Genomic DNA, 21,223 nt, shown 5'->3' with positions numbered 1-21,223 from the left:
GTAGGGAGTATTATACTCATTAAAACTCATATAGATACTAGAAATGATTTCTGCTTGAATTTTAGATGTCTCACGTGTGATTTTCTCAAACTTGTACTCACAATTCTTGAGGTCATTGCACTAATATGCATTAATCCTGTTTGTAAAAAGTTTGCATTCTGTTTTTAGTCATGCTGCACAGCATGCAGACTTGTAGTTCCCCAAGAAGGGATTGAACCTGTGCGCCCTACAGTGGAAGCGTGGAGATCTAACCACTGGTCTCCCAGGGAAGTCTCAAAAGTGCATTTTTCTCTGCTCATTCATGCAGTTGTCTGGGGGGCATGTTGTGCCAGGCCCTGTGCTGAGTTCTGGGACTATAAAAATGAATGAAACCATTTGTTCAAATGGAAGGAGTTTGGACCTTAGATAGAAGAGACCTATAAACGAACAGAAAATTACATCATTGTAGGAACTTGCTCAGTGTCTGTCTTTTTCAATTGAAAAGGAGGGCAAGAGGCCTGGTTGGTCTCATCTTCTGCTGTTATCACTAGCACCTAATTCCTAGCGGCACCCAGTAAATATTTGTTATCCTTGGAGAAGGAAATGGCAACCCACTTTGTATTCTTGCTTGGAAATCCCCACGGACAGAGGAGCCTGGTGGGCTACAGTCCATGGGGTGGCAAAGAGTCCGATGAGACTTAGGGACTGAACAGCAAAATGAGTAACTACTAAAACAGAGGAAGTAAATACTAACACAGAGGAAGCTATGGGTGCCCCCATAGAAAGGACATGGGCCTAGTTTTATGTGTGTCTGGAGGTTGGCATTACAGTGTCGGGTCAGAGGTATCACAGAAAAAACCCTTTGACCATGAGATATGAAATGAGTCCTGGGAGATAAAGGAAATTAGGTAAAAGTAGGGTTGGGGTTGCCTAGGAGTTCCCAGATACCAAGAAGAGTCCAGTCTGTAGCAGTACGCGGCAGAGATGACAGTGAAGGGGCTTGCAGGCGGCATCATTTATACATTTCCATTTTTAGTCTCTATAACTATGCCAATTAAAAAGCAAACCAACAAACGTCCGTAGACCCCTACGACACTGATAGCTCATGGATTCCCAAGCTCACACCGGTTTGTTACCCAGGAGCTCAGCGTGATGGCGGGGATCAACTAGCGGCTTCCTAGTTAAGGCCATGAATGAATGAATAAAGAATCACAGTACTGCGAGCACCCGCGCAATGACTGAGTCTTCTGGACCATAGGGAAGTCAGGGAGCCCCTACCAGACTGAGCGGGGACTCAAGGGTTTAACGAGTGGTGTGAGACGAGTCTGGAAAGCGTCACATCTCAGAAATAAAACCAGAGGCACGACTGTGGGGAGAGTTTCAACGCACTTTCCTAGCGGAAGGTGAAGCAACAGGAGTAAAAGCACTCGAGAGTTGACGAGGGCTGGCAATTTCCGACGAGCGATATGGGAACGCGGCTGGGTGTTGAGCTACGCGATAGCCAGGCGATCCAGGAATAGGAGCCGACAGCTGAGCTTCACGCCAACCGGGGAGGGCGGCCTGGAGACCGCCAGCGCCGAGGGCCGGAACGCTGGACGCCGCCTCCCGGGCCCCGCCGGACACGGTTTCTGGTCGCACCGGCGTGCGCCCAGCAGCGGTCGAGCGAGCATCTCCAGTCGCGCAGGGGGCGCGGCCCGGCCGTCCCGCCTCCAGAGCCTTGCTGGACTGTCCCGCGGCACAGCAGGAGGCCTCTCCTCAGCACACGCCCACAGAGGGCAGCGGCCTCCAGAGGCGCGGATGCGAACCCCGCCCGTCGTCGGGGTCACTGCCTCCGGAACGCACGCTTCTCCTCTCCTGGCAGCTGGAGGGAAGCGGACCGAACGCGGGCGAGGTGAGGTCCTAGGAACTCTCCAGGCCTCCCGCGAACTTCCGGGAGACGCGGCCCGCCCCCCCACTCCCGCCCCCTGCGGCACCGCCCCGAGCCCCGCCTCTTCTCTGATTGGCTACCCGCGCGTCCGCTGCACCGCGCTGGCCGGTAATTGGCGCTGAGGCGCAGTCTGTCAGCCGCCTCCCTTGGGAATCTGGGTCGCTATGGGAAGCGTTCGTTACTCGGGGGCGGCTTGGTAAGAGGTTGGTCGGGCCGCCTGAGCTGGTTTGTTTATTGTTCTGGAGATCCTACCCCCGTCGCGCGCTTCAGTCGCAACGGCCAGGAGAGGAGCCGGTATCGGAGGCGGAGGGCAGGGGTGACGAGAAAGTGAAGGTTGAGAAGTGAGCCTGAGGCCGACTGTCTCCGAAAGCGAGCGGGGTGGGAAGGAAGGGCCCTGAGAGAGGAACTGTCACTCTGGGAGAGGCCTAGTTTCTGCTACGGGGGAGGGTGGCGGGGGGTTCATGACCTAGTTGTCCGGGCATCTCGTTTTCTAGGTGAGTCTGTCCACAGAATTCACTAGAGATTTTTGCTTCGGCTTTGCAGCCGAGTTTGGAGACGGGTAGCACATTTCCTCGCCTTCCCAGAAGCCATTGGCTGAATTCATTCACTGTTTTATCGCTTCAGATGAGCAGCCGTCAAAAAAAGCACAGACAATGGAAGGACGGATACCACTACGTATGTTGTTAAAAGCATGTTGAAAGGAAAATAAGGTATTCACTTGGATTTAATTGTGTTTAATTGTACGAATTACCTTTTTGAGGAGAAGCTCAAAAGTTTTGACTAATACTAATTTAGTTTGGTCTTGTGACAGGTTTGAAATTTTTAAAATCTTTTACTATACAAAAGTCACATTACTGCCGTACCTACCAAATACGCTCTTTGCTAATGATGGGCTAGTCCTGACCATGCTGAACATGAAAAGAAATCGGGAACGTTTGATAATGTTCATTTGCATATGATTACATAGTGCTACAGATCTTTTAAAAATAACGTTATCCCTGTTAAAAAAAAAAAACCCTTGTAATTTAATGTTGGACTGTGTGTGAGATTGGATAGTAGCTAACTCATAGAATAAGTTACACTCCTGGGCTAATTTCACTTTGTTTTTAAAGTACCAATTCGTGGTTTGTTACTCAGTTGCTCCGTCATGTCGGACTTTTCTGCGACCCCATGGACTGTAGCTCACCAGGCTCCTCTGTCCATGAGATTTCCCAGGCTAGAATACTGGAGTGGCTTGCCATTTCCTTCTCCAGGGGATCTTCTCGACCCTGGGATCACACTGGAGTGTCCTGCATTGGCAGGCAGTTCTTTACCACTGAGCCACCGGGGAAGCCCAAAATATCAATAGTTTGCCTGTTAAATACTGAGTCATAGTTATAACAGTTGCTTCATTGGCCACCTAGTCATTTGACCCTCTAGCTTCTATTAAGTTATATGCTGTCTTATATATATCTGTTAGTGACATACTGGAAATTGTCAAGGAATGGTTTATTGCAGCCACATGTATGCATGCTAAGTTGCTTCAGTGATGTCTGACTCTGTGTGACCCTATGGACTGTAGCCCACCAGCCTCTCTGTCCGTGGGATTCTCCAGAACCCACACTCAAGAATACTGGAGTGGGTTGCCATGCCCTCCTCCAGGAGCCTTCCTGACCCAGAGATTGAACCTGTGTCTCCTACATCTCCTGCATTGGCAGGCAGATTCTTTACCACTGGCACCACTCAGGAAGCCCCATTTCAGCCACAGAACACCCAAATTAGCTCTTGCAGTTAGACCTGAGCCCTACCCTGGAAAATTCTGACCTGGATTGGGGGTGAACTCTGGACATCTGTATTCTGGAAAATTTCCTCAAGTGAGTTTGGTATTCATTCCCAGTTGAGAACTGAAGCTTTAACGACTTAGATATGTTTAAGAAATTTTAAGATATTTATGAAATAAATAGTTCTTCCCTTGATTTCCTTATGGTTTAAAAGTAAATTTCTCAGGAATAACATTTCAGGATAATCCAAAAGCAGTGTTTGCCTCAGCAAGGTCAGGAAGTTTCACTGGCACTCAGCAGCCTCTGGACTAACCACTCCAGTCTTAGGAACAAGGTTCTTATAGAGAGGTACAAGAGTTCTGACGTGCTTGCAGGATCCCCAGAGTTGTGCATGTAGTATTGTCTCCTGTGAGGTGTAAGAGAGGTCAACTTCAGGTCTGTTCAGCTAACTTATTTTTACTTCAACAAAATGCAAAGAGGGTAATATTACATTCATGAACTTTATTTTGGGAAGAAAACTCCTACTGGAAATAAATGTAAACGATACCCTCCCAATGCTTATTAAGTAAAGAATGTGCATAATTCAAGGTTAAAATCTGTATGCTAACATAAAGTATTCAGATATTTGGAATATATTAAACCAACTTTACAGGAGAGTCAAAGAGGTAAAAGTGAGATAATCATTTTGGTTTTCAAGTATGAGAAATGTGTGGTGAAACCAAATCCATTTTGACTTCAAGGGCAGCTTTCAGCAAAGCAGTAGGCCCAGTTGTGTTGTATTGCCTAGGAGCTGTTAGTATTGATATTTATTTTACATGTAAGTTTTTCACTGCAAGACTTGGCATACGAAGTATTTGAGTAGTGGGCAGATTTTTAAAATGAAAATGAAAAAAACAAACATGAAGCCATGTGTTTAGTCAGTCCATGACTAATACCTTGAATTTGTGTTTGTTGTTTGAACAGAAAGCTGGGAGTCTCAGCATGAATCGATCTAGATCTCAATCAGATGACGGTGGTGAAGAAACTTCATCCCAAGACCAGCATCACCAAGAAAATGAGAGAAGGTGGCAGCAAGAGCGTCTCCACAGAGAAGAAGCCTATTACCAGTTTATAAACAACCTCAATGATGAGGATTACCGGCTGATGAGAGACCATAATCTTTTAGGCACTCCTGGTAAGGGATAGGTAAAAGAGAAAATACCTTTTTCAGCATTATTAAAAGTTTCAGCGTTAGGAGGGGTTTTTACCCCCATCTTCCCTGTTCCAAAATACATTGTACTGTTTTGGTGACTTCAAGAGCTTTGTAACATAACAACATAGAAAAATCACTGGTGTACTTCTTTATGTCATAAGTAGGTTAATATTGGGGCTTCCCTGGTGGCTCAGCAGTAAAGATTCCACCTGCCAATGCAGGAGATTCGCTTTGATCGCTGGTCAGGAAGATCCCCTGGAGGAGGAAATGGCAGCCCACTCCAGTATTCTTTCCTGGGAAATCTCAAGGACAGAGGAGTCTCGTGGGCTACAGTCCATGGGCTTACAAGAGTCAGGCATGACTTAGCGACCAAACAAGAATATTGAATATATAGCACTGTTATACAAGTGTCAAAAAAACCAAGTGGTTCATGTACATGATAGTGTCCAATATTTACATATGTGGTCCTATTTCTCTTAAGTAATATTTGTACAAATACTATTCATTTCAAACCTGATTCTAACTCATGTTACTGTTTATTTATTTACTTGAACTAATAAGTCCTCCAGAGTCAGACTTGCTCCATAATTTTTTTACAAATCAAATTTCACAATGAACTGGTTGAAACTTGGAGGTTTGTATGTAATATATTTCTGTGTTGCATATTTGCATACTATATAGTGGATTACCCATGTAATGAACTAGGTAAAATTCAAGTAAAGATTTGAAGTTTTCTCCAGAAATATTCCCCTCTTAATTTCTTTTTAACTCTGACAAAAATCCATAGAATTATAGCCTATGGGTTCCTAAGTATATCAACTGGGAGCACTTTATTAATGATTCAAATTAAATCTTATTTTAATTTAAATAAAACATTAATAAATGAAACAACCAAAATGATGTGTATTTGCATCAAGTAAACAGTTTTTACTGTCTTCAGTTTACAAAAATGAAAACAGAATGTCTTTCACAGATTGCTGAAGATTAGTCTGACCATAAGTTTTCATAAAACTTAGTAATTTAAAAATTTGAATTTCAGTGAGCATTTTTCTGTTTTTTAGGAGAAATAACATCAGAAGAATTACAACAGCGGTTAGATGGTGTCAAGGAACAAATAGCATCTCAGCCTGACTTGAGAAATGGGACAAACACCAGAGGTACTATGGACTCCTTTCTATAAGGAACAGGTTTGATTGGAGTAATTGCAGACATGAGCTTCCAGGACCTTGTCTGACGTTGGTTTTTAGTGTTTTTCAGATTTAATGTGATACTCATTCAGGGAGTATTTATGAATTATATGCAAAGCAGTACAGTTCGGCAGTACAGGACAGAGGTTGCAGATAAAGATGTCTTATACACCCGTTGCCTTCAGGAGCTCATGTGTATGAAATAGTATATTAATTGCCAGCAGAATTCTTTTTAATTTTAGAATGTACAGACTAGTTTTTATTTTTAAATTAATATAACTAAGCTTGGCTTTTAAAAAGTTATACAGAGCAACACAGAAAGACTGAGTCAGAAAAACCTGTTTGTTGCTTTGCTGTGTTGTTTTTATATTTGTTGTATCATTTTACTGAACAAACACTAAGTTATAAGTTCTTATAAAAAACAAATTGCTTAAAAAAAATTTCAAACTAAACAGAAGTGTATAGAATTAAAAGTAGAGCCAGCATTAAGGTCTGCCCTACCACTTCCTTCCCCACAAGTATTTTTTAGTAGAAGTTTCACATATTATATCAAGATCATGGTATAAATTAGGGTGAAGACTATTAAAAACCCCAATTGCATTGGCTCGGGAAGATATAAGTTTACTCCTCTTTCATGTTAACAGTCCAGGGCAGACACACTTTACTCCATAAAGCCTCCTGGGACCCGCCCAGCCAGCAGAGTGGTTCTACAACTGTGCTGTCCAGTGCGTAGCTACTGGCCACATGGGCCTATTTAAATTTAATACAATTGAAAACTCAGTTCCTCAGTCATATTAGCCATATTCAGGCGTTTGATAGTCCCGTGTGGCCAGTAGCTTCTGTATCAGACAGCACAGAGACAGAGCACCTCCACTGTTGCAGAAAGGTTTACTGGACGTTGACTGCTGCTGCTCCGTGGTGCGGCCTTCATGATCAAGCTAAGTCACCACCACGTCTAGGTTCCAACTGACAGTTCTAGGTCGAGAGGGAGGCGCAGGCACCTGCCTGAAAATGAGCTCTCTCACTTCCACTCCAGTTCCATTGATGAGAACTCAGTCCTGTGAACGCCCTGCTTGCCAGGCTGTGCCCAGGACCATCACAGTGCATTTACAGTGGAAGAAGGGACCACAGATTTTGTGAGATATGAGTTGACCTCTTTCATGCATTATCATCACTGCATCCTAGTAATTAAAGCAGTGGCATTTAGAATGAGTTAATGTTTACCTGCTGTTTACTCATATCTCTTTGCAAATTAAAATGGAAAGTGAAAATTAACTCTTGTTTTCTTTACATTGATATAGACAGATTGTACTATATGAGTATAGCTGGTAAGACTGGCCCTTGAGATATGTTTTAATGGAAAATGTACCCATTACAAATGAAATAGCTTATATTTTTAGAATATGGCTAAAGTTGCTTATTTTACTGATAATCAGCAGCTGATTAATAGGTTTAACTTTAATAAAGAACATTTTTTATGAGAGATTGCAGTAATGAAATAAAATCAAAGCGGTCCCATTTAATAGATGTTTTTGAGTAGAACAGACTTTAAGGGTAAAATCTGTGTAGTTAATACACATTACAATGCCTTACATTGACTTTTGTACTTTAATAACCCACTGGTTAAAAACAGAAAATGTAAGCTTCCCACAGTAGCACTGTCATAGTCAAAGAAGTCTATCAGGGGTGCAGTTATTTCTAAATTAATTCATTCAGAAGTATTAATTGAGAGTCTGATTTGTACCAAATAGAATAGAGGTTGGGGATTTAACAGTGAACAAAATAAGATAAAACTTGTTTGTCTTCATGCAGCTCACATTCTAAATGAACAGAAAATGTATTTTATTGTATTATATATAATGGCTAACATTTATTGAGTGCTTTCTCACATATTATATCATGCCAGATGTTATGTTAATCATATACCATGTCTTCTTTTATCCTCATGATAATCCCCTGACATCTATCCTATTATTATATCAAATTTACAGGTAAGGATATAGCCATAGAGAACTGAATTAAATGCTTAAAGTTTCCTTTCTTTACATAAAGACATATTATGGTTCTAATATTGTACTCATAAAGCCACAGTTCTTGAGCTATATGTTTTTGGCAGTTTCTAAGAAACAAGATTCTTAAGGTTACCAAAATACCTAGTTGCAAAAAACACTGTTACCTTTCCCAAAAGGATTCTACAAATTCAAGCGAATTATGTATGGTTTCTTGCCATGTTTTATTAATATTATCATATGAATAAAGCAATTTAAATGTACAGTTTTGGTAATGGTTATATTTTTCATTTGCCTTAATATTTTGCCAATAATAGGCCTATAGAAAGCAAGAGTGAAGATTTCTTCACACCTCTGCACAAATAGTATTTAAAATTTATAATGTTAATTCACACTGTGTATTATAGTACACTTGTAGTATACACCTTTCTTTTAGAAAGTTCATTTTCTTTTCTGCTGTTTTTCATTCATTCAAATGCACAGATGTTCTTAAATATAATTTAATAAAAACTTTATCTTATAAGCTTTCAATGAAAATCCAAAGATGGATTTCAGGAATTGATGTTAAGTTGATTTGGTTTGCTTTCCAGACTCAGGAATCCCTGAAGAGGGTTCGAATGAAGATTCTCTGCTGGAATGGCTGAACACCTTTCTTCGCACAGGAAACGCAACTCGAAGTGGGCAGAATGGGAACCAGACCTGGAGAGCTGTGAGTCGAACCAACCCTCACAGTGGAGAGTTTCGGTTTAGTCTGGAAATCCACATCAACCACGAGAATAGAGGATTTGAAATGGATGGCGAAGACTCTGTGGGCATGCCCTTCTCAGATGTCAGTCAAGATCAGGTTGCAGATGGGCCCCAGAGACCAAGCAGTCCTGTGGCCAGGCGAACCAGGAGCCAGGCTGCAGGGAATCTCAGCCGCGGTGCCCGCATTCCCAGGACACGCCTTGGCTCTGGGGGGCAGAGCTCAGTTGAAGGCTCTCTGTCTCCATTGGGAAGACTAAGAAATAGAATTGGGGGTGCATCTGGCAGTCCTGGACCTGGTGCCCCCCTCACTCATCTCAGCACCCCATCAGGTGGGAGTGAACTCAGGCAGAGGGAGGGGCAGCGGTTTGGAGCAGCCCATGTCTGGGAAAATGGGGCCAGAACCAATGTCACAGTGAGGAATACAAACCAAAGACTAGAGCCCATAAGACTACGGTCTACTTTCAGGAGTCGGAGCCGGTCGCCAATTCAGCGACCGAATGGCACAGTTTACCATAATTCACAGAGAGAGAGCCGGCCTTCCCAGCAGAGCACCAGGCGGTCTGTCAGGAGGAGAGGGGTAACCCGGGTCTTCCTGGAGCAGGACCCAGAAGGCAGAGGGGCTGCGTCCTCACTCTTCTCCAACTCCAGGCTCGTGTCCAGAATCACGGTGGAAGAGGAGGAGGAGGAGCCCAGCAGGCTGCCCGCGGCCGTGCGGCGACACCCGACCATCACCCTGGACCTGCAGGTGAGGAGGATTCGTCCTGGAGAGAGCAGCGACCGCGACAGCATCGCCAACAGGACTCGGTCTCGGGTGGGGCTGGCGGAGAACCGGATCTCCTTGGAGAGAAACACTGGAGGCTTCCACCGCAGCATCTCACGCCAGGAGCGCTCGGGGATGCGCACCTATGTGAGCACCATCACCGTGCCGCTGCGCAGGGTGTCTGAGCATGAGCTCGCCGAGCCGTCCTCCACGGCGCTGCGATCAATTCTAAGGCAGATCATGACTGGCTTTGGTGAGCTGAGTTCTCTCATGGAGGCCGAGTCAGAGTCAGAGGCGCAGAGCGATGGCCCGCACGGGCCGGCGCTGCGCTCAGACGCGGGTCCCCCGGGTGGGGCCGCTGGCCCTCCCGCGGGAGGAGCACCCCGGGGCCGGCTGGCCCGCGTGGAGCTCACCCCACTTCATACCCTAGCCAGCGACCCCATGGTGGGCCGTCCTGCGCGCAATTCAGGTAACTTAGTGGAGACGGGAACACTACCCATTCTTCGCCTCGCTCACTTCTTCCTGCTTAACGAGGGGGACGATGACGACCCCACGCGTGGTTTAACCAAAGAGCAGATCGACAATCTCTCCACCCGGAACTACGAGCACAGCGGTGTGGATGGTGAGCCGGGCAAGGCCTGCAGTGTGTGCATCAGCGACTACGTGGCCGGAAACAAGCTCAGGCAGTTACCCTGCATGCACGAGTTCCATATCCACTGCATCGACCGGTGGCTCTCTGAGAACTGCACCTGCCCCGTCTGCCGGCAACCTGTCTTAGGGTCCGGCCTAGCCAACAGCGGGTGACGCCCTGAGTCCCTCAGACGCACACCACCGGGGAGCTGTGTTCACGCATTGTTTTCTTGAATCATTTGTGATGCGCTTACCAGGATGAAAAATAGCAGATGATTATAGTTTGAACTATTTTTTGTGTGTGCTTTTTTAACTTGTTAAAAAGTAAATTTATAGCAAGTTTAAAATGCAAATATTGAATTATTCTAAAGTACAGAATAGTTAATATTTCTAGAACCAAATAACCTTCAAAATATTTTTATTTTGGTAATTTTGTTCATGCTAAGCACTTTTGTATCTGCACAGTTTGGTAGGTTACAAGTCAATATTTGTCCGAAAAGTCCTGCAGGGTTTTGCTTGGACTTTCAGGTCCCATAGGCTTCATACTGTGTCCAGACATTGGTATCTAAATAAGCCTTCCTTTAACTTTTCATTCTAAGGAAAGTGTCTTCATGAAAGAGTCCCTGGCTGAATGTTTGCTTAATGCACTTAAGTTACTTGAAATGTTAAATTTATTATGCAGTACTTAAATTTAATATGTGTATATATAGGTATATAATTTTAAGGTTAAAATATTCAGTCTGAAAACTACTGGTTTGGTTCTTATTTTAAGCTGTTGGGCTATTACTGCATATGGCACAATATTTAATATTTGCAGGATCATCTCGGGGAGGAAGTGGATTAAGATATTTTAAAATAGAGATAATTTATGAAGCGTTTCTGACAATCTGACTTACTAGACAGCAAGCAATATATAACACTGAACAAGTATTTCTTTTTTCAGAAATGGAACATGGACATTTTAGAGCATAGAGGTTATTTGAGTTCTGCCTTTTCGTGACTTTTTTGAAAGTGCAAACCATTTTTTGGATTAAATTAAGTAAAATGTACAACATGCATGGTTTCTCAAATTTAGTTTAAAATCCAAAAAAAAAAAAAAATCTGTAAAGAATCAAATGCATAGATACTATGTTAAGTTCACCTGGAGGCCAAAAAACTCCAAATAAAACAATGACAACAAAAGTAAGAGAATGTAGAATTTATACAAACACAAAGTATGCATTGAAGATCTGTTTCTACCAATAAATATTAAAACATGTCAACTATTCTCTGTTGGTCCACTGTGGTTTATTCACTGAAAGAAATAAATATTTCACATCAGCTGGATGCCAGGCAGTGTTATAGGTGTCAAGGATTCCATAGAGGAGAGACAGAGTCCCTCTCCCCATAGGAAAGACATTTGCTCTTAGAAATGGAAACTCGGTTAATGAGTTACTGTTTGGACTTTCATGTTTGTTCATGTCATTAGTAAATGACAGTTTCCTGTGATGACACTGCTTGGACAAAATCACAAGAACAAGCACCTCAAGGCCAATTCTGTGAAATTGAGGTATATCTCAAGACTTAGTTTTTCTTTCCAGTTAGTGAATAAATGCATTTTGTTCAGTAAGATACATGAACAGACATTGTTAGGGAGAGTATTTCACTCCTGGAGTGAAAGGTTTATGTAAAGGTGGTAACTTTGGAGTAAATGGTTTATGTAGGGCTCAAACGCAAGGGAAATGGGACTCGGAAATTGGATCTGAAGACTTTAAATACTAGACTTAAGGACTTTTTACTTTACAGACTTGAGGTGTCTCTTACTAAATTATATTGGTGAAGGGTGAGATCATTTTTCATGTTTTGGGAAAATTGGTGTGGTGCAGTGGAGTGGGAAAAAATTGGAAGCAAAAAGTCAATAAAGGAACAATTGCTGTAAATTTTTACTATCAATTATCATCATCATCACCAGTTATTATCTAACCCAGGGTAATGGCAGTGATACTGGAAAGGGTAGAAAAACACTGGGGGAAAAAGACATTATTTTGTTGTTTCTTGTTCACTGTGAAGAGGTGGGAGGTAAAGCATCTCTGAGGGCAGGAGGGAGGACACGTTATAAGCTTGGCCAGTGTAGACATTTACCAAAAACAAAACTGTTCACATATCTGTCCCACTCATTTGAGTGTGATCATTTGACCCCAGTATGACAAAAGACTATGGGCTTTCTAGGTGATGATAGGGATAAATAATCTGCCTGCCAAAGCAGGAGACTCAAGACTCAGGTTTGATCCCTGGGTCAGGAAGATCCCCTGGAGAAGAAAATGGCAACCCACTCCAGTATTCTTGCCTGGGGAATCCCATGGACAGAGGAGCCTGGTGGGCTACAGTCCAGGGGCCGCAAAGAGACAACTGAGCACGCACACACACATAACAGACTAAATCCAGCAGTTACCGCTCAGATGAAATTTTCCTCAGGAAGTTCTAGCTCCCAAGAGCAGAACAAAGAAATGGGAAATAAACAAAGTAGGGGTCAGGGAGAAATGAGGGCGCGTAGATCTCGGTGCTTTGTGCAAGTTGTGGGAAGACCTGCATACAGAGAGATCCCAGGTAGGCACTGGATGTGAAATTCAATGGTGGGCAGTATGGAAAATTCCATGAAAGCAGCAGGAATGCCTAATGAGTTTGGTAAATTGGTATCCCGGTTGAGAACAAAGAAGTGTTTTCTTTAATAATTTCATTCATCTTCCAGTAAACAAACCCCATGACAAATACAAAGGCTCATTATCTATTTGTAGCATCTACTCAGCAAGGGTTGTACCCTTTGTGCTTCCAATGTAGAAAGGAACAGATCATTTAAAATCTTCCATTTGAATATTAGCTTCCCTGACATGTCCTTAGAGCCTTTTCTGTGGAGTGTGGCTGTCTTGCAAACTTCTGTCAGCTTTCCAGCCAGCTACCCTGGTGGCTCAAACGGTAAAGAATCTGCCTGCAATGCAGAAGACCTGAGATCAATCCCTGGGTCAGGAAGACCCCCTGGAGGAGGAAATGGCAACCCACTCCAGTATTCTTGCCTGGAAAATTCCACTGATAGAGAAGACTGTCAGGCTACAGTCCATGGGATCATAGAGTTGGACATTACTGAGTGACTTTCACTTTCCTACACATTACATCCTTTTCCCCTCTTGTATCGCAGAGTTTTATAATTTCAACTAGCATTGTTGTGACTTGGTTACCTTTCATCCACTCTTAGGTCTTTTTTTTTAAAAATCTTTAATGTGACTTCACAATTTAAATCTCCCGTGAGCCCCTTGAAGTATTATTGCCACTTAACACAGGGATTCCCAATCTCCGGGATCTAATGCCTGATGATCTGAGGTGGAGCTGATGATAATAATAATAGAAATAAAGTGCACAATACATGTAATGCTCTTGAATCATCCTGAAAGCATTGCCCCCCTCACCCTGGTCTGTGGAAAAATCTTCTATGAAAGCAGTCCCCCATGCCAAAAAGGATGGGGACCTCTGACTTAACACAGTAGATGGCAGAGTTACAGGACTATTTGTTTGCCTCCAAACCGGTGCTTTTCCCACACACTGCATTCACAGAAGCAGAAATGCCTTGAGACATTTTCCGTCTAACTCCTTCCTAAAGACATTTTCTTTCCTTTGTGTGTGTGTGTGTGTCGGGGGCCCACACCCCATGTGTGACACGTGGGCTCTTACTTTCCTCGACCAGGGATCGAATATATGCTCCCTGCACTGGAAGCTCTGAGTCTGAACCACTGGACCACCAAGGAGGTCCCCAGAAAAAATATTTTTCTATTTTTGTAACTATTATGTCATGTTTCCATGTGCAAATACATCTTTTCTGTCTCAAGGATGAGAGAAGAACTGCTCCAGAAAGATATCAAGCATAATCTATATTATAAGGATAAATCCAGAAAAGAGATGAATCAGTTCAGTTCAGTCGCTCAGTCGTGTCCGACTCTTTGCAACCCTATGCCACAGCACGCCAGGCCTCCCTGTCCATCACCAACTCCCAGAGTCCACCCAAACCCATGTCCATTGAGTCGGTGATGCCATCCAACCATCTCATCATCTCATCATCTGTCATCCCCTTCTCCTCCTGCCCACAATCTTTCCCAGCATCAGGGTCTTTTCAAATGAGTCAGCTCTTCACATCAGGTGGCCAAAGTATTGGAGTTTCAGCTTCAGTATCAGTCCTTCCAATGAACACCCAGGACTGATCTCCTTTAGGATAGACTGGTTGGATCTCCTTGCAGTCCAAGGGATTCTCAAAAGTCTCCAACACCACAGTTCAAAAGCATCAATTCTTCAGTGCTCAGCTTTTTTTATAGTCCAACTCTCACATTCATACATGACCACTGGAAAAACAATAGCCTTGACTAGACGGACATTTGTTGACAAAGTAATGTCTCTGCTTTTTAATATGCTGTTTAGGTTGGCCATAACTTTCCTTCCAAGGAGTAAGCGTCTTTTAATTTCATGGCTGCAGTCACCATCTGCAGTGATTTTGGAGCCCAGGAAAATAAAGTCAGCCACTGTTTCCACTGTTTCCCCATCTATTTGCCATGAAGTGATGGGACCAGATGCCATGATCTTCATTTTCTGAATGTTGAGCTTTAAGCCAACTTTTTCACTCTCCTCTTTTACTTTCATCAAGAGGCTCTTTAGTTCTTTACTTTCTGCCATAAGAGTGGTGTCATCTGCATATCTGAGGTTATTGATATTTCTCCTGGTAATCTTGATTCCAGCTTGTGTTTCTTCCAGTCCAGCGTTTCTCATGATGTACTCTGCATATAAGTTAAATAAGCAGGGTGATAATACACAGTCTTGATGTACTCCTTTTCCTATATGGGACCAGTCTGCTGTTCCATGTCCAGTTCTAACTGTTGCTTCCTGATCTGCATACAGGTTTCTCAAGAGGCAGTTCAGGTGGTCTGGTATTCCCATCTCTCTCAGAATTTTCCACAGTTTATTGTGATCCACACAGTCAAAGGCTTTGGCATAGTCAATAAAACAGAAATAGATATTTTTCTAGAATTCTCTTACTTTTTCGATGATCCAGCAGATGTTGGCAATTTGACCTCTGGTTCCTCTGCCTTTTCTAAAACCAGCTTGAACATCTGGAAGTTCACGGTTCATGTATTGCTGAAGCCTGGCTTGGAGAAATTTTGAGCATTACTTTACTAGTGTGTGAGATGAATGGAATTGTGCAGTAGTTTGAGCATTCTTTGGCATTGCCTTTCTTTGGGATTGGAGTGAAACTGACCTTTTCTAGTCCAGAGGCCACTGCTGAGTTTTCCAAATTTGCTGACACATTGAGTGCAGCACTTTCACAGCATCATCTTTCAGGATTTGAAACAGATCAACTGGAATTTCATCACCTCCAATAGTTTTGTTCGTAGTGATGCTTCCTAAGGCCCACTTGACTTCACATTCCAGGATGTGTGGCTAGGTGAGTGATCACACTATTGTGATTATCTGGGTCATGAAGATCTTTTTTGTACAGTTCTTCTGTGTATTCTTGCCACATTTTCTTAATATCTTCTGCTTCTGTTAGGTCCATACCATTTCTGTCCTTTATTGTGCCTATCTTTGCATGAAATGTTCCCTTGGTATCTCTTATTTTCTTGAAGAGATCTCTAGTCTTTCCCATTCTATTGTTTCCCTCTATTTCTTTGCACTGATCACTGAGGAAGGCTTTCTTATCTCTCCTTGCTGTTCTTTGGAACCCTGCATTCAAATGGGTATATCTTTCCTTTTCTCCTTTGCTTTTTGCTTCTCTTCTTTTAACAGCTATTTGTAAGGCCTTTTCAGACAGCCATTTTGCTTTTTTGCACTTCTTTTTCTTTGGAATGGTCTTGATTCCTGTCTCCTGTATAATGTCATGAGCCTCCGTCCATAGTTCATCAGGCACTCTGTCTATCAGATCTAGGCCCTTAAATAAAAGACATCTGAAGATGTTGCGTTAAGGTCAGAGTTAAAAGGCTGCGTCTGAGGCTTTTTACGAATATTATCAATCCTCCCATGCAAGAACTTACCAGGAACTTTTCATCTTCCTGCATCTCTCCATTTGAGTAACCTCCAGCCAGAGGAAGAAGACATCATGTAGGAATGGTGCTTCAAATGAAGCAGGTGATTTTGCTTCCATTGCAGAGTCAGCAGTCTCCCCCTAAACCTTGTATAACATTGGAAATCAGAGACCTTGGATATCTGTTAACACAGACGTGGGAGGTGATTTGCTGGGAAACCAGAGCTGCCTTTTGTTGAGAAGGCCAAATGTTCGTGTTTCAGAGGATGTGGCTGTGTGTGCCAGTGGTGGTGGTTGCCTTGATGTCTTTAGACTGGTTGAGGGTACTTTTCAGTGACTCTGAGTGTATTAGGCCCTGATGTTTCTGCCCCTGTGATAATTGCAGATCCATAAATACTTTCAGCAAGTATATATATATATATATATATATATATATATATTTGGTATGTTTTATTTTCAGCACTATATCTCTGAAGACTGTTGAGTGGGGGAAGTTTGAGCTGGTTCATCACGTTGCTCTCAGGATTCAATTCAGTTCCAAAGCTGGTCCTCAGATCTGTGGCCTTCTGCTGCTGCTAAGTCGCTTCAGTCGTGTCCGACTCTGTGCGACCCCATAGATGGCAGCCCACTAGGCTCCTCCATCCATGGGATTTTCCAGGCAAGAGTACTGGAGTGGGGTGTCATTGCCTTCTCCATGTGGCCTTCTAGTACAAATGAATATGAGGCTGCATTCACTTCCGCAGTAACTTTAACAGCATCTGCTAGAGCCGTGCAGGTTTCAGATCAGAGATGGTAACAGGGACAGTGATGATGTCATTCAGGCATTTCTCATTATCATTCAGGTAAATATTTTAAGGTCATATTTCTTGGGCTGTATAACACTGAGTATCTTATAAAAATGAAATAAACTAGGAACATTCAACTTCTGTTATATTTAAGCCCCAGAGACAGACTCATAGAATCTGAGGCCTAGGAGAAGATGGACTATCTAACTAAGCACATCCTCTTTGAAACCCCGGGAGGCTGCCCTGCAAATGTCTCAGTTAATCGCAGAGCCTACTTTTAAAGACAAAAGATTACTTTCATCTCACAACACAACATGATGTTAGTCTAGGTCTCTGAGAAGCAGGCACACTTGACAGCTTTATACATTATTGTTTAGTTTTGTCTCTAAGTCGTACTCAACTCTTTTGCGACCCTGTTGACTGGAGCCCACTAAGCTCCTGTCCATAGGATTTCCCAGGCAAGAATAGTGGCGTGGGTTGTCATTTCCTCCTCCAAAGATTATACATACAAGAGATTTACTGGGGAAACACCTATTAAGGATAAAAGGGTCAGAGCAGGAGCAGGTGAGGCGAACGTCCAGGCTACTTTGCATAACTCACACCTCAGACAAGAGGGAAGGAGGCGCCTTGGCGAGGAGAAGCTTCAGACCACTTGGCGGTTCTGGGAGAGGAACCTCAGGGGGGCATCGTCAGGGCTGGCAGGGGAGTCCCCCACTGGGCAGGGATGGGCCAGCTCTTGTCCCCGCTCAGGTCAGTTATTACCTGGGGCAGCTGAAAGAACTGCAGTCTGGACATGGAAGCCTTGGCAAGCCCAAAGGGTGACACTTGGAGGCTGTCGTTCAGCTGTGTCCCACTGCAGGCTCTCTTGCATGGTGCGCCCGTATGGTCGCCACAAACACGTAGCGTCCTTCATTTCCAGAAACAGTCACAACTGGATCCTCATTTAGTCTGAATCCTGCTTCTCTCCAAAACCACCAATAACCATTCTCTATTGCTTAACCTCAGCTGTCATGAGGTAAGTTAACTTTCCTCTGGGTTTCCGCTTAGCTTTCTTTCCCAGTTTTGTGTGTGTGCTCAGTCGCTTAGTTGTATCCGACTCTGCAACTCCATAGACTGTAGCCTGCTGGGCTCCTTTGTCCATGGGATTCTCCAGGCAAGATAGTGAAGTGGGTTGCCATTTCCTCCTCCAGGGGATCTTCCTGACACAGGGATCAAACCCTCGTCTCTTAGGTCTCATTGGCAGGTGAACTCTTCACCACTGAGTCACCTGGATAGCCCAGAAAGCAGTAAACCCAGAGGTAATTCATACCAATAACTCCCAAGTACTAACCTACTGAGCAGTTTCCCACGTTTAAATCGTTTTATTCTTCTCACTTCTACCCACAGGATCCTCTTAAGGTTTGCCAAGTCCCTCTGCCAAAACCCAGAACTGCGCCCATTGTCCTCCATGAACAGGATGCTCTCAGAGAGGCAACTGACAGTCTTGATTAGGAACACAGACTTGGGTGACAGATGTCAGCTCAAGGCCCAAATTTGCCACATGATGGCTTGGAGGCCTTGGGCAAGTATTGTAATGCTCTGGGCAACGTTTTCTTGGTTTGTAAAATATGGATACAATGATACCTGCCTAGTGGGGTTAAACAAGATAATGCATGTATACACTAAAAGCACCCTCCAGAACACGGTCCTCCATAAATATTGTTAACATCGTCCCCAGTCCTGAGCTTAATTAATGAAAGGACTTCTGTTGCTGACTCATATCCAATTTATGAGCCATTTGGCTTAGCTTTGGGGTACTTTTGTTCATTACTTGTTCTGGATCTGCCAGGGTGATACTGACGTCTCTGTTTTTCCTTCCTAATTGTACTCTACTATTTTTATTCTTGCTCACTGACCCTCTTTCTTCCAGCTTTTCTGCAAAGTCTGTGCTTCTGGGAATCAGTTAAAGGTTTTCCTTTTTTGTTTGGGGTGGGTGTTTAGTGATGCTTTGAGGCAGAGATAAGAAGCTGTCTTGTATCATTGTTAAAGCACTCCACCTCTGAGCTCTAACAATGAATGCCTCTTCTGGACTCACAGTGCTTCCTAGGTTTTCAGGAAGCTGGCACAGCCACAAAACTCTTTGATCCTTGTTTCATGAATAACAGTATGGGAAGATCATGGCATCCGGTCCCATCACTCCTTGGGAAATAGATGGAGAAACAGTGGAAACAGTGTCAGACATTATTTTTGGGGGCTCCAGAATCACTGCAGATGGTGATTGCAGCCATGAAATTGAAAGACGCTTACTCCTTGGAAGAAAAGTTATGACCAACCTAGATAGTATATTCAAAAGGAGAGACATTACTTTGCCGACTAAGGTCTGTCTAGTCAAGGCTATGGTTTTTCCAGTAGTCATGTATGGATGTGAGAGTTGGACTGTGAAGAAGGCTGAGTGCCAAAGAATTGATGGTTTTGAACTGTGGTATTGGAGAAGACTCTTGAGAGTCCCTTGGACTGCAGGGAGATCCAACCAGTCCATCCTAAAGGAGCCCAGTCCTGGGTGTTCTTTGGAAGGAATGATGCTAAAGCTGAAACTCCAGTACTTTGGCCATCTCATGCCAAGAGTTGACTCATTGGAAAAGACTTTGATGCTGGGAGGGATTGGGGGCAGGAGGAGAAGGGGACGACAGAGGATGAGATGGCTGGATGGCATCACTGACTCAATGGACACGAGTCTGAGTGAACTCCGGGAGTTGGTGATGGACAGGGAGGCCTGGCGTGCTGCGATTCATGGGGTCGCAAAGAGTCAGACACGACTGAGCGACTGAACTGACTGAACTGAATGGGAATCCCCCAGCCTGATCACGATATGATGCTCTCTTACTGCTAATAATCTGGAAAGGAAGGAAAGGGTGCCAGCCCCACTCTGGAATGCTGATTATACTACTCATCAGCACATCATCCTGATTTTCTATGACATTTCATCTGCCCAAAGAGGTTTCATGCTTCATGTCTCATTTGATATTCAAACCAAGTTGAGAGTAGGTTAGGTAAGAATTATTTATGTTTATTTTGGAAGAAACTCAAGTACAGAGAAATGAATAATATGCCCAAATCAATCAAAAGGCCCAGTAGCAGTACCAGAAACAGATTTTGGATTTCTGGATTTTTGTTTCATGTTAAGTGACCAAAGAATCTGAATGTTGTTGTAGACAGCAGTGCAAAACCCAGGAACCCCCCAGCCATGCCATCCTCTGGGGAAGAGGTGTGGTGAACAGTGACAAATCGGGTAAAACTGACGGTAGTAAACCATTTTTTACAGTTCTTCTTCATGGGTGATCTCCATTTCTTCTCAAAGTCTCCTTGCCACTTCCTGCAAATCTCCTTGGAGGAGTCTCTTGTGTTCTCGGAGGTCCCGCCCATTGTCTGTGGCTACCATATCAGTAATGATGTGATATTGTGGTGGTCATACCTTAAGTCTGTCAACTTTCCTGCTGCACCGGAGGAAAGAACTTCCCCTAAGGGCATGCTTTGAGGGTTAGGTTACTGATTATTTTCTACAGTATGTGTGAACATTAAATGGGTAGAACTTGGTTTGCTTCAACTATCTTAATCATGTTACATTTTTAAACATCCAAACCTATGTATAAATAAGGAAAGAAACAAGTTGTGGTCACCTGCCCCAGAAAGATTCCATTTTGCCCTAAGGGAAGGGGAACCACCTGATCTTTGCTACTATCAGACCCAAGTTCTATGAGTTGATACAGGTGAGAGGGTGAGCAGAGTTCTCCAGCACCTCACAGAGAACTGAAAAAGAATGATACCAGTATCGTCTCACTGTTTATTCAGACAGCATTATACCATCTTTTAGTTCTCATTTTAGACCCTGCCTTCACTTATAATGCAATTTCAAGTTTTAACTCAGCATACCCCCTTAGGAACCAAACAAAATTTAAAAATAAGAATCACTGAGAATGAGATTGTCCTCACAGGATACAAACTTGGTTCCAACCAAAACAATGCCAGAAACACTTCCAGCAATCATTTAGAAAGTCTTTGGAAATATGGCTGAAGTTGACCTAGAGTCAAATAAGTCAGAATTGTTCTGAGTCTTAAAGGCAAATATGCCTAAAACAAAACAACAACAACAACAAACGATTATTTTGCAACAAAGCATTCAAATAAGAAAGCTGAAGGGGACACCTCAAATGTTAATTATAAAATGCATCAATTT

General features: G+C 43.4%; 1 protein-coding gene across 9 annotated transcripts; it reads left to right on the top strand.

Moving 5' to 3' along the window:
• Window positions 1,764-11,456, top strand: RNF6 (ring finger protein 6). 9 transcript variants are annotated; one of them, XM_018056579.1, is made up of 6 exons: window positions 1,947-2,247; window positions 2,531-2,616; window positions 4,630-4,840; window positions 5,920-6,015; window positions 8,645-8,763; window positions 9,450-9,866. In XM_018056579.1, exons 3-6 carry the CDS (start codon window positions 4,648-4,650, stop codon window positions 9,744-9,746), a joined length of 705 nt encoding a protein of 234 aa, XP_017912068.1. In that variant the 5' UTR covers window positions 1,947-2,247; window positions 2,531-2,616; window positions 4,630-4,647; the 3' UTR covers window positions 9,747-9,866. The 9 variants fall into 9 exon arrangements, with proteins under 9 accessions (XP_017912064.1, XP_017912068.1, XP_017912065.1 ...); XM_018056575.1 differs by lacking the exon at window positions 1,947-2,247 and adding an exon at window positions 1,764-1,870 and having other exon boundaries at window positions 8,645-11,456; XM_018056576.1 differs by having other exon boundaries at window positions 1,949-2,102; window positions 8,645-11,456.

This window comes from Capra hircus, chromosome 12, assembly GCF_001704415.2.
Source record: "Capra hircus breed San Clemente chromosome 12, ASM170441v1, whole genome shotgun sequence".
In the NCBI taxonomy this organism is placed as follows: Eukaryota; Metazoa; Chordata; class Mammalia; order Artiodactyla; family Bovidae; genus Capra; species Capra hircus.
The sequence above is the reverse complement of the archived record's forward strand: the minus strand, read 5'-3'. Positions and strand labels throughout refer to the sequence as shown.